Source organism: Canis lupus, chromosome 5 (genome assembly GCF_003254725.2).
Source record: "Canis lupus dingo isolate Sandy chromosome 5, ASM325472v2, whole genome shotgun sequence".
Classification (NCBI taxonomy): domain Eukaryota; kingdom Metazoa; phylum Chordata; class Mammalia; order Carnivora; family Canidae; genus Canis; species Canis lupus.
In genome coordinates this window covers 22,685,852-22,699,832 of record NC_064247.1, presented here as the reverse complement: position 1 = coordinate 22,699,832, position 13,981 = coordinate 22,685,852, and the positions used below count along the sequence as shown (strand labels likewise).

At 47.9% G+C, this 13,981-nt stretch overlaps 1 protein-coding gene and 1 long non-coding RNA gene across 36 annotated transcripts in view; one reads left to right on the top strand and one right to left on the bottom strand.

Moving 5' to 3' along the window:
- ZC3H12C (zinc finger CCCH-type containing 12C) overlaps positions 1–6,778 on the top strand; it is a 176,790-nt gene extending 170,012 nt beyond the window's left edge. For all 27 annotated transcript variants that reach the window (XM_049109986.1, XM_049109988.1, XM_049109987.1 and 24 more), the window contains one exon: positions 28–6,778. In XM_049109986.1, the coding sequence (XP_048965943.1) occupies positions 28–1,427 (1,400 nt within the window). In that variant the 3' untranslated portion in view covers positions 1,428–6,778. The remainder of the gene's footprint in view (positions 1–27) is intronic.
- The window catches only part of LOC112671378 (uncharacterized), a 39,513-nt gene that overhangs the window by 10,825 nt on the left and 14,707 nt on the right, over positions 1–13,981 (bottom strand). The gene's annotated exons all lie outside the window — the stretch shown is intronic.

Below are 13,981 nucleotides of genomic sequence, written 5' to 3'. Positions count from 1 at the left end.
TTGCCTAACTGATCTCCCTCTCCGTAGGAAAGAAGTGTACGTACGGACACAAGTGCAAATACTACCATCCCGAGAGGGGCAGCCAGCCGCAGAGGTCGGTGGCCGACGAGCTTCGGGCCATGTCTCGAAACACAGCGGCCAAGACCTCCAACGAAGGCGGGCTGGTCAAAAGCAACAGCGTTCCCTGCAGCACGAAAGCGGACAGCACTTCAGATGTCAAGCGGGGTGCTCCCAAGAGGCAGTCGGATCCGAGCATACGGACCCAAGTCTACCAGGACCTCGAAGAAAAGCTTCCCACCAAAAACAAACTGGAAACCAGGTCTGTCCCCTCGTTGGTGAGCATCCCGGCGACTTCCACTGCAAAACCCCAAAGCACTACATCTCTAAGCAACGGCCTTCCATCTGGAGTTCATTTCCCAGCTCAGGATCAAAGACCACAGGGACAGTACCCTCCAATGATGATGGCAACCAAAAATCACGGAACGCCAATGCCTTACGAACAGTACCCCAAATGCGACTCGCCCGTCGACATCGGGTATTACTCCATGTTGAACGCCTACTCGAATCTGAGCATCTCAGGCCCGCGCAGCCCCGAGAGGCGCTTCTCCCTGGACACGGACTACCGCGTCAGCTCCGTGGCCTCCGACTGCAGCAGCGAGGGCAGCATGAGCTGCGGGAGCAGCGACTCCTACGTGGGCTACAACGACCGCTCGTACGTGAGCTCGCCCGACCCACAGCTGGAAGAGAGCCTGAAGTGTCAGCACGTGCACCCGCACAGCCGCCTTAATTCCCAGCCCTTCCTGCAGAACTTCCACGACCCCCTAGCTAGAGTGCCAAGCTACAGTCACGAAGAACCAAAGTACCACCCCAAGCCGCCCCTCGCGCACCTGGCCGTGCACCTGCCGCACCCGGCCGCGGGCGCGCGCTCCAGCTGCCCCGGCGACTACCCGTCCCCGCCGGGCGCCGCGCACCCCAAGGCGCCGCGCCTCGGCCGCTCGCTGCTGGCCACCCGGCTGGACAGCGTGTCGGACTCGCGGCTGTACGACGGCTCCCCGTCCCGGCCCAGGAAGCCCTACTCGGGCCCCGACGGCCCGGGCGGCTGGGAGAGGCCGGCGTTCGCGCCCGAGGCGGCCTACGGCTACCGGCACACCTACTCGCTGCCGGACAGCTCCACGCAGCCGGGCTACGAGCCGTTCGCCTTCCAGAGCCTGCCCGAGCGCCCGGAGCCCGCGTGGCGCGGCCCGTACTGCGCGCCGCCGCCCGAGCCGCCCCGGTACCAGGACGACCGCGAGAAGGTCTACGTGAACCTGTGCAACATCTTCCCGGCCGACCTGGTGCGGACGGTCATGAAGAGGAACCCGCACGTGACGGACGCCCAGCAGCTGGCCGCCGCCATCCTCGTGGAGAAGTCCCAGCTGGGCTACTGACGGACGATGCATCTTCGTGGTGTGGAGTCGTTCTTTCGTTCAGCTCAAATGCTGAGGGAGGTTTGCTACAATAGCACATGTCATCTCCTTCGCGGCAAGGAGGTTAAATAGTATCCATTTATGTGAAATACTGTATCATGGAACCTGTACGTAGAGCCCCACAGCGTGGAAGTATCACGGGATTGCTTTACCTTCAAACTTTTTTTTAGACATTTCCTTTTTAAAAGCTCTCTCCTTGGCTGGAGATTTTTCCAGTTTGATTTATTAGATGTCTCTGTGATCTTTGATATTAATCTTTGGTGCATCAGGGGTTTATATGCAGCACTTTTTATCCTTGTTTCGTGTTTTATTACCTTGGTGTTTGTCTATCAATTGCGAGCAATTACAATACTTTCAGAATGTCGAACATTTGACTAGACCCTAGCCGACTATTTTTTCAAGCCAAGCTTAATTGGAATCTTTTACAGCTTTTTAAGTTATTTTTATTTGGGGAAAGTGGGCTTCTTTGTGCTATAATCATTATTTATAGAAACAAAGATATACTACAGCACTGACTTTATATTTTAAACAAAATGTAAGTTACCAGTTTATACGGAAATGGGTAACAGTCTATATTAGAATGATTTACAATATGGCACTTTTCATTGTTTTATTTTTGTTGGGATTTTTTTTTTTCCTGTTAGGTAATTTAGTTAATTTAATATGGTTGATTTAAAGGAAAGCAGATGCAATCAATGGAAAAAATTGTTTCCATTTTTTTTTTCCTTAACGAATAAGGCAAAAGCCGTAACTGTTCCAGTTTAGAGCTTTGTTATCCAGCTATGATGTGCTTCTAGACGGTAGGAATGGAATTGAATTCCTAGATTCTCATTAACCTGTATTTTTAACGTGTTTGTCTTTTTTGTTTCGGGGCACAACAATACTGGATAAAAGAACCCTTTCACAGTCCTTGCCTGTTTTTAATGAATCTAATTATTCTCAATGCAACTTTTATATTTAATATACTCTTTAGCTTTCCTGCTATTTATCAAGGCTGGCCTGAGGTGGGTTTATGTGTTGAGGATATGCAAAAGTTATTGATACTGCACTATAGGAATGGTGGTGGAGGCGTTGTCAGTGGTAACTTAAAATGTTTGTAAGATACTGTATATTTTCCATTTTCCTGAAGGTAGTTTTTGAGGGGCCTGTTATATTATTAAGGCCAGATTCTTGCCACAAATAGTGTAGTTTTAGCTACAGACTAAAGTCTGTTCTAGTATTAGTAAGGGATATTTCTGGTTTCAAAGTCATGGGTTTTGCTAGATGCGAATTCATTTTTGTCCTCAGAAGACAGACCTTGCATTGAGTGGCAGACAGTCGTGTGTGCTTCACATGACCTTGACAGTTGCCTCCAGGCTTTGAATTTTCCTTCACGTGACAGACCATCCTGATCTGTCTCTGTCGTCTGCCTCGATGCCCTGGGTGTTCTGACCATTCTAACATGCTACAGTTTGAAGTAAAGCCCTGAAAAGCCAGAAAGTACCTTTTACTGTTGATACAAATTGTATCTTTTTAACTATAAGAACTATTTTGATTTGTAGATCTAGTGAAAACACAAATGTGTAACTATGATTAGACTTTTGGGCAACATTTTATCCCTTATTTAAATACAAAATTTTAAAGTAAAATTGAGGTCTAGGATAGGGTAGAAAAATAAAAGTAACGATTTAGGTAAATAAAATTGTCTGTCTTAGTTTTATAGAATATATTAAAATATATTAAATACATTTATTGGCATTTTCTTTCTCCTAAAACTTATCTAGTGAGAACTTAAAAATAAAGGTAAAATGCTGCCTGAAAATAATGTCCAAGCACCTTTGACTAGGATAACATTTTCACTACTTGTGTGACACTGTGTGTTGCATGAAGTAGGATTTGGGTATACAGTAAATGCTTCTAAAAGGCATTGTGCATATTGACATATCCAATAATCTGAACCGTGTTCAGCAAACTTAATTCAGGAAAGTGGTGTTCTACACAATTATTGCTGTTGTTTTTGAGGTGAGTGTGGCCCTTATCTGTACCCAGAAACAATACAGATGGTGACACAAACCATCCCGAGTGGTGTCCGGGTGTGACCCTACTCGCTTGTGAATCTGTTCTCCTTGATTTCGTCAGTCACTATCTGTAGAACAAGTTTAAGTGTAGAAGCTAAGTGAGTGCCAAAAAAAAAAAAAAAAAAAAAAAAAAAAAGGGTTACAGATGTGGAGTACCTTTTATTTTAGTCATGTTTTAAGCCTTTTTTTTTTTAAGTATGAAATCCTTTTTAAATTGTAGATTTCGCTCGCATTTTCTTAATGTTAGCATTTTCACTATCTGAAGAGTCTGCCAAACATTACTAAACTTATTTAAATGAGATCTTCAGCGAAATGTGTATCAGACTTTTAGTTTGATGTTCTCGTGTTTTTAGCAAACTTGTCTGTTATTGCTTCATGGATTTTAGACCATGGAACATAGTGTAGCTTGCCACTACCTGTCCTGAAGTGAATAGCTCTGAATTGCTCACACTGAAATCCTTCAGTATAATGAATTGTGAGTTAAGAAATAGCAGTTTTCTTATGTCAAGAGGACAGTTTGTCCCCCTCTCTTTTTCTTTCTTTCTTTCTTTCTTTTTTTTTTTTTTTTTAAGCACCCATGTTGCTTTCAGAGCTTAAGAATGAGATATTTGGCAGGCTTTAGACACAGCAAATTCTTCATTCTCTAAAGCAATAAGTAAAAGGATCCACCGTTCAATTAAATCCATAGCTGATCCCAAACCTTCATTGTAGCCAAAACTTTCACCTTAATCCTGTCTTTTACCAGATTCACTCACAGATAACTGGAGAGGGAGGAGGTGTTAGTAGAGAAACTGCCCAGAGAAACTGGTCAACCGATAGGAGAGAAAAAACTCAGATTGGATTATTCTGCCCCCGAATAGTTGACAGTTGACTGTCCTTTCCCCAGCAAGGAGCCGGTGCACTGTCTCTGTGTCTTACTACAGAGGGAGTAGCAGCCAGCTGGCCAGATCCTGGCCCTCACGGTTCCCTCCCTGCACGTGACACGTACGTTTCCCATCTGTTGATATCTCTGTATCCTGATAGAGTTTGTCATTGACCTCAACATTTGAAAGAAATGCACACCAGTATAAAATGTGTGATACTGGTAGAAACTTGAACTTTGTGCTTTTATGAAGTTTCCTTGATGAGAATATGTAATATAACTTTAAAAAAAAAAGCATTTTATATGTATATATACATACATGCCTACGTATTTGTCATGAAGTATTAAAAACAGGAGAGGGTGTTACGCTTTTGGTGGCTGACCTTCCCTTCATTGAACTATGTTTGAGTTGTGGATGACCAAGACTGGAGTCTGGATGACCAACGATAAGATTTTAGAACCACTTGAATGGAAAGGAACTCTTCGATGGTTTTATTCCTGGTATTTTTAAAGAGTTATTTTGATAATTTTAATAGAATGTGTCATTTTAAAACACACACAAAAAAAGTAGTATTGATTATACAAATAATTATTTAACATGTCTTTTACGGATGTATCTATGTATATGGACAGTAATATATTTATAAACAAATATACTTTGATTATGTTGTAGCTATTAGTTTGTGATAGGTTAGCTATGGCTCTGGATACCTGTGTGTGTGTGTTTTGAAAACTCTTGAGCTGTTCCCCCCACCCCACCCCTCCCACCCCGATTTACGGGCACTGACCCGAAGGTATATTTGTTTTCATTCTCATTTTTGCTATCCGACTTACTTCCTCAAGATGAGCTTCCTAGGCATACACCCACAGATAAAAGTGTAAAACCCATGAACTACACACGTGCATTAGCGTAAGACAAAGCAGAGCTCGTAGAAGTAGAGAAGCATGCGATATTTCAGATTGGCCTGCGAGACTCCTAGGGCAGCGGCTGACAGACCTGTTCTGTGAAGGGTCAGGCATAACCAGTCCGAGCTTTGAGAAGCGTCTGGTCTCTGTCACCTGCTCACCTCTGCACGTAGCACCAGAGCAGCCGCAGACAGGAGGCTGAGTGAGCCATGTGCAAAGGCCTCTACTCACAGGAACAGGCAGCGGGCCAGCGGGGCTGGTGGTTGGAGTCCTCGCAGCCCTGTCCCGGGGGGGAAAACCCAGGATTATTAAGCCCTAAGCCCTGGTACGAACGTGTTCGTAGAAGAACCAAGAACTGTAGTTCGGTTGACATTCAAAGACCGTGTTATTATTTATTGACCGCCTTCAAGAGAGGATTGCGAGACGGTCCTACTAAAGCATCCTCATTTACTTGTTTATTCTATCCTGTCCATTACTTACTAGAGATATTTCTTAATGTTAAACTGCACACACGAAAAAAAGCATTCTGTCGACAGATGTTTTAATAAGTATTGAAATTTTTTCATGAACTTTGTATTTCTATTGATAAGATGGGAATACCTTACCTACATTTAGTTTTTTAAGGGCCTCATGGACCAAAAATCCTGTTGTATTTTGAAAATTAGCATGTAATTAGCCACAAAATATTTTATAAAGACTGCATCTGTCAGTTACATCTTTCTGGTTTTTTGACTTAAAAAAAAAAAAAGACAGATGTGCCCTTCTTTAAAAATGGTTTTAAAGAAGATAAATATATTGTAATTTCACATATTATAGCTTTATTCTGTAAGATTAAAAATTGTGACTAGTATAATTGTAGCTATAACGTGCATTTGCTGTATTTGTGATTCTTTATAAGAAACCAAGTGTATCCCGGCTTTCTCTGTCCAGACCTTTAGTATAGATCTTTTTAGATGCCTTAGGACGATCCTTGGTGAATGATATTCTTAACATAATCATGTGTGATTTTAAATTCATTGGAACTACACACTGCTGAGCGTGTTCATTCACAGTGCTTTATAAATTGTGTTAACATTATTTCCACAAGATTAAATAGTTTTGAACATCACCATACACTTTAGATATCCTTTCTTTTACAAATGGAATACAGCTCTAGCTTTTAACAGTGTTTACTGTTTAAAAGGGTTTTGGTTTCCCCCACCCCCTTAATGCCATCTGTTAACCTGCTTTTTACTTTGTTACAGTAACACCGAGATGTGTTAGGAGTAGCTTTTTCCCTATGGTCCCTAGTCTTAAGATTAAAAAACAGTTTAAAGTTTTGACCATTTGGCAATTAAACAATTTTTGAACAGTCTGTGCATCATTTAATTTAGTTTGATAAAATGTGTAAAACTTCACTTTTAAACCATGTACCAAATCTGCCAGTTGTGTGTATGAGATTTCAGATGAAAAATTGTTGTCCATTAAAGCATTTGACCTCTCTCTTACTTAAAGCAGCTTATGTCTCAAGGGGAAAACAACAACAACAACAAAAAACCTTGAAAAGCAATGGCTTGTTTTTATACAGTGTATATTTTAGATTTTCTTGGGTTTTTCTGAAATCATGCATTTCTAGCTAATACAAAATACCCACAAACACACAGATCTCCTCAGAGACATGAACCAAGCCTGCAAGTGAACCAGATCACTGATCTCCTCTTTTCCCATGAGGTGGTTGTCCCCTTCACCCCCAAACCATAGTCCTGTGCTGATAGAATCTCCAATTTGGCCCCTCAAACTTCTCTTATAGGAAAATAAGGTAAAGAACGTTTAGAACAACCATCTGGCATACTGATGTGATTCTCTTTATCCTCTGTTCTGTGTGTTTCTGTGATGGAATTTTTACGACTCCAAAAAGCAGTACTTTAGACTTACTGGAAATCCATATTGAAACAGTGATGTGATTCCACCACTAAGAAAAAAAAATTAAAAACTTTTTTTTTATGGTGGTTTGTTTTTGTTTCGTGAGGAAATGAACCTCCTGCAGCAGCACAGATGCTAAGTAATCGAGGGCCCCTTCCTCCAGGCCCGGGGCTCGCCTGCCTTCCGTGGTTCCAGAACAGGAGTCTTCACGGATGCGCACGTGTTCCTTACCAGTGTGTTGGAGCCAAATGAATTCATATGAAAATTGGAATTAAGGGCCAAAGACAACTAGTCATTCCTTACCAATTTCCCACCAGTGATTAACCTAAGCCCCTGAAGTCTTTCTGTGTCATCTGGTGGCCCAGTGAGGTCTCCGTTGTATGGGTCTCGTTTCCTGCACCCCTCTTGGCATGAATCAAGCCTACAATCCTACTAATGCCTCATCTAAGTAGGTTCGCTTCCCTTATTTTATACCCAACTGGGAATTGAAAATACTCATTTCATACGTAGTCACAAATCCAAAATGGGCTACTGATCTTCATGATGTAGCAAATTCATGTTCTGTGTCCATGTCTAAGAAACTTTTATCTCCAGATCAGAGAGGGGTTTTTTCCTTCATTGTTTTTCAGTTTTTCATTTTGCTTCTTGGGTTTTGTTTTACTAAAATCACCATCTGTCAGGTGTTTCCTTCCTCCACCCCCCACCCCCCACCTTAAACTCTTGGCCTAGGATCTGGATTTAGGTAATTTATCTCCCCTCCGTCAGTAGATTTAACTACGCCCTTCAGCTGCAGTTGGCAGAGAACACAGCACATTCCAACTCCGTAGTCTGTTGGCAGCAGAGGTGGGACTGAGCATCCAAGGAAGCTACCCTGTGGACTAGTGCTAGTAGCTTAGTCCTTCCCCACCTCGCTCCTTTGTCTACAGAAAAAGGATTCATACAACCTGATGAGTCAGGTAATGCTGGGGAAAAGGAGATGGAAACAGCAGCAAAATCCCTATCCCTGGGTCTCATTAGCAGGACATATGTACTTAACCAGCATTTGTACCTCAGCCTCAGATGCTGGTTTAAAGACTTATTTTTAGAGAGAGCAAGCACACGCACATATGCAAGCAGGGGAGGGGCAGAGGGAGACAGGGAGAGAGAATACTAAGCAGGCCCCACACCCAGCAGGGAGCCCAGTGTGGGACTCAATCCCACAATCCTGAGTTCATGACCTGAGCCAAAAATCGAGTCCAGTGCTCAACCGACTGAGCCACCCGGGTGCTGCTCGGCTCTAAGAGGTTTAAAGCAACCTTTGAAAAACTGCATTCCTATGTGCAAACCCCCACCAGCACCCCCCACCCCCGTGGCCCCTGGAGACGGAGTCCTGCCACCCGCACCCTGTGCGGAGCTGGGCAGCCTCACCTGCTGGCTTCTGAGTGCGGAGCTAGACCCCGTGCACAGGCAGGTTCACGCGTGAGTCCACCTCGTGACTCTGTAAATGCTGGTGTGTAAACACACAGCCGTTTCCTGATGTTCACCTTCGAGCACTTGGCCCTGCGCAGCTGCGCTGCATACAACTCTGCTGGCCAGAGTTCCGACTCCCACAGGGTCCTGGGACGATCCCAGTGGTGGCGTCTACTTCAGGAATGGCACTGTAACCCGTTGAAAGAGTTCTTGGCACCCTAGTTCCGTGCTACCCCCCACTGCGAGGCCTCCTAAAGACTCTTCTATGGATCCTAATAGGAAAGTAATGGAATAACAAAAATAAGGAGAACACAGAAGGCAAAGCTTCTGGAAGCTCACAGCCCAGTAGGTCAGGGATGGCATTACCGCTCCCCCACCCCAGCCAGGGCCCTGGAGATGCGGCCGTCTGCACCCCAGCCCCCCTGACCTGAGTGGAAGGGGACGTCAGTCCCTCCCGATGGGAACCCCAGGGCCAATCTAGACAGAGCAGCATGTGCTTCGGTTGGTGGCTCAGCTGCACCAGGCACAGATCTGGGAAAACTTCTCATCTAATTGGGTGATTTTTCCCCCTTTGGGCATTTGCTCCTAGTTTATAACTAACTGCTCCCCTCAAATTTGGAGAGGGCTGGTGGGGAGACCACTCACATTTGAGGGCCCAGCACCACAGTTTGGTTAAACCACAGTCCTTTGCAGCAGACATTGCCACTTCTTAGAAATGAGAAGACTAAGACTCAGAAAGGACAAAGCACTTGCTCAGGGACACCTGGGTGGCTCAGCGCTAAGCGTCTGCCTTCGGCCCAGGGCGTGATCCCAGGGTCCTGGGATCGAGTCCCACATCGGGCTCCCTGCAAGGGGCCTGCTTCTCCCTCTGCCTGTGTCTCTGTGTCTCTCATGAATAAATAAATAAAATTTAAAAAATAAATAAATAAAGCACTTGCTCAAAGAGAAATCCCTCTTCTTCTCAAATTCCCTTTTCTGTTCACTGTGCTGCAAGACAGCATTGGGAGTGCCCGTGGTCATGCTCCGCGCGGTTATTGTGCAAACATTTAGGAGTGACCTCCGTGCCAGGACCTCAGCGAGGGCAGGGGAGGCTAGGAAAAGCGGGACATGAGCTTGTGTCTGCACTTTAGGAGACCCCCTCGCATTCACTGCTCTGCTGTCACAGCCCCAGTCATCCTGACGAGGGGTCACTCAGGTTGGAGGGAAAGATCGTCCGAGATCGGCCGTCCTGAGGTTTGTCTGGTGGCGCCAGCCCAGGCCACAGACCAACCAGCTGCCCAGGGCTCCCTGCTCAGGGCCTGGGAAGCCAAGGACACTCTTCCTCTGGCCCAGGACTGGAGCCTGGACTCCTGGGTCCCTCCTTAGCGCCCCCTCTGGTCCTGGGGAGTAACAGGCAGCGAGTCCACTCATGCAGGAAGCCCTTCCTGGGTGCGCTTGGAGACTCCTATGAGGCCCACTGCAAACACAACAGCTTTCATGCGAAGGAGCTGCCATCTGCAGTTCCCAGGCCATCTATTTGCACAAATTCAGCAGGAGATTAGAGCCAGACAAGCTTAATTAGGTGACCCAGCAGATGCCCTTCTGTTCCCCAGGACAGCTCAATGAGGGACAGAAAGCTCAAAGCGCAGGAAGTACAATACAGAAGTTGTCAGCCCGGCCCAGCCCCCCGCAGCCCCGCGCCCCCGCCGGCCCCTGACACTGGTCCCAGGCCACAGGCTTTTCCGCGCCTCACCTTGAGCTCTCCTCTCCCCACTCTACTTTCCAAACCTGTACTTACTATTCATTTGAGTAGCTTGCAGATGTGCAGGTGGAAGATTCGGGGGGATGGCCAACCCAATTTGAACCACATGAAAGGCCGCCCAGCCCTCTCCGCGGGGACCTAGGGCTTTGCTATGTACGGACCGAACGGCCGAGGCTGGGACAGAGCCCGCTGCACGTCGTGAATACAGCGCGCATCAAAATGCTGTGAATCCCGAATCCGTCAAGGGAGACGCAGAGCGAGTGCACGGTCTGCTGGTCCAAGCTCCGCGTCACGGCCCATGTGGCACCCCGGTGGCGGGCAGCACGGGACCAGCCCGAGCGGGACTGGAGGCCACCGTGGCCCGGGGGCAGTGCAGCGAGGCTCCACCAGCCCCGGGGCCCTTCACACGCTGCCCTCCCACCCTCCCCGCTTCCCAGTCATCCAGAAAGTTCAGGACTCTCAGCTCTGCTCTTCCCCTTCCCCAGCCGGAGGTTGCCTGGTGACACTAGGCTCACCAGGTGGCGGCGGTCATGGGGCCGGGGAAAGGGGATGGTGGCAGCCGGCTCTGGAAGATCCTGATACACAGACTTGTGGTGCCAGCTCCCAGGCGGGTAGCAGGAAATGCCGCCTGGCCAAGGGGGTGGTGCAGGGAACACCGGGGTCCAGCCAGAAGCTCTGGGGGGCTGCGAAGGTACGTGCGCATCGGGGACGCAGCAGCCAGGCTCCGGAGGTCCTGGCGGCGGCCCGCGGACATGGCCCAGGCAGCGGCCGCTGCGGCGCCCACCTGGGGCCCCTCGGCCACCTCTGCTAACCTGCAGGGGCAAACAGCACCCCGTCGGCCCAGGTCGGGGTTCGCCGCCCCCCCGGGAAGCTCTGCCCGCACGAGCCTGCCGGCCCCCGCCGCGGGGCTCACTGTCCCCGGAGGAGGCGCGCTCTGCCCGGCGCGGGCTCTTTCTGCTGGTAAAGCGGAGGGTTGCAGCTCGCGGCAACCCCGGGGCGAAGCCGGAAAAGGAACTGCAGCTTCAGGACGCCTCCCCCCATCCCACCCCCCACCCCACCCCTACCCCCCCCCCCCCCCCGCTGGCAGCCCCTGCACCGCGACGGCGGCACGAGCGGGCTCCAGCCCCCAGCCTGCCGCCCCGCCAGCCCCGGGCCCCAGATGCCCCGGGGCACAGGAAAAAAAAAAGATGCAGTTAAAATAGGAGAGAGGATGCAGCCCTGGAACTGTGCCGGCGGGGAGCGGCGGGGCCCTGCGTGGGCCGGGCCTGGCGGGCGCCCCGTGCGCTCAGCCCTTCCCCCGCCGGCGCGGGAGCAGGTCGGGGCCCACGGCTGACCCGTCGCCTCACCGAGGCCCAGGCGTCGGGGCACAGCAGCCCCAGCCAACCCCCCAGCGCAGCCCCGGACTGATACACGGGGGACGTCCCTGCTCGGCGCCAACTACCGCTACCGCCGTCTCGCCCAAGTGACCCGGGCGCAAAGCAACCTGGAGCACCCCAGGCCCACGCTCGTTCAGCTCCAGAGGACTCGCAGAGCATTCCAGGACCCCCCCACCCTCCTCAAGCTGGCACTCAGCGCGGTTTCAGCAATCCGGCCAGGATTCCATATGTGTGGGATATACCGGGATCCCCTAACCCACACCTACCTTGGCTATAGCCACCCTGCCAGGGAACCCCAGCCTGCACCCATATCAACTCCAGCCACCCCACAGGGGTGTCCCCTGCACACAGGACCTCAGGGCCTCCCTGACCTGCACCCTCTTCAGCTTCCCATATCTTAGAAGGGAACCCTCTGTGCAGATAGCCCTGGGACTACCCAGGTTGCACGCACTCAGGTTTCACATTTCCTACCAGGACACCCTGTGCAGAGAGCCTAAGACTACCCCCAAAACATGCTCAAATAGCTTCAGCTGTCCAACCAGGAACTCCATGTGTGGAGAGCCAAGAGACCACCCTAGCCCACTGCCTTGTCTGCTCCAGCCATCACACCACATAGGCCCCAGCACAGAGTGCCCCCGGACCCCCAAGTGATGCCAACCACAGCTCCAGCCAAGCTAGCCAAAATCACCAAACATACAAAATGAGATACCCATGCACAAGATCGTTCCATCAGATTTAACAGTAGTAGCTGTTGCATGCACATAATTCACAGGAACAAACACAAAAAGTCAAGCAAAGTAAGAAGAAAAAGGAATAGGCTTCAAATAAAATAAGAAAGAACCTCAGGAAAAGGAATGAAATAGAGAAAAGCAACCTATCTAATAAAGGATTCAAAGAAATGGTCATAAAGATGCTCACCTGGGACACCTGGATGGCTCAGTGCTTCAGCATCTGCCTTTGGTTCAGGTTGTGATCCTGGGGTCCTGGGATGGAGTCCTGCATCGGGTTCCCTGCTTCTTCCTCTGCCTATGTCTCTGCCTCTCTCTGTGTGTCTCTTATGAATAAATAAATAAAATCTTAAAAAATAATGATAATAGGGATGCTTACCCAACTGGAGACAAGAGTGGATGAACTCAGGGACAGCTTCAATAAAGAGAGAGAAAATGGAAACAAGAGATGATCAGAATTGAAGAATAACTGAAATGAAAATGAGCACTGGGTGTTATTCTGTATGTTGGCAAATTGAACACCAATAAAAAATAAATTTATTATTAAAAAAGAAAAATAAACCAAATATCAACATATTAGAGAATGTGGAAGAAAGAATCTGATCTGGAAGACAGGGTAATGGAAAGCACCCATGTGGTACAACAAAAAGAAAATAATAATTCTTTTTAAAGATTTAATTTGAGAGAAAGAGGGAGAAGGAGAGAGAGAGCAAGAGAGTGAGAGAGAGAGAAAGAGAGAGAGAGCAGTGGGGAGAGGGAGAAACAGACTTCCCTCTGAGCAGGGAGCCCAACATGGGACTCAATCCCAGGACTCCAAGATCATGACCCGAGCCAAAGGCAGATGCTTAATCGACTGAGCCACCCAAGTGCCCTGAAAAACAGAATTTTTAAAATGATAAATTAATGGATATTATGGAAAATATCAAGAGAATATGCATGTTTGGGGGGTTCCAGAAAGAAAAGAAAATGAGAAAGAAGAGGGTAGAAAATTTATTTGAAGAAACAAGAGCTGGAAAATTCCCTAATGTGGAAAAGGAAACAACATCTAGGTTCACGAAGCACAGAGGGACCCAAAAAACATGAATGCAGAGAGGTTTACGCTACAACATATAATCATTAAACTGTCAAAGATTAAAGATGAAGAGAGAATTTTAAAAGCAGCAAGAGAAAAGCGACTAGTTATGTACAACAAAAACCCTGCCAACTAATACACTGGCAACTGATTTTCCAGCAGCAGATGCACAGGCAGAAAGGAACGGTGTGGTAGGAAAATCCTACAACCAAAAGCACTATACAAGCAAGGTTACTATTCAGAATTGAAGAAAAGATAGAGTTTCCCAAACAAAAAATTGAAGAAATTTATCACCACTAAACCAGCTTTACAAACACTGGTAAAGGGGAGGAGGGGCAAGATGGTGGAAGAGCAGGGTCCCCAGGTCACCTGTCCCCACCAAATTACCTAGATAACCTTCAAATCATCCTGAAAATCTGCGA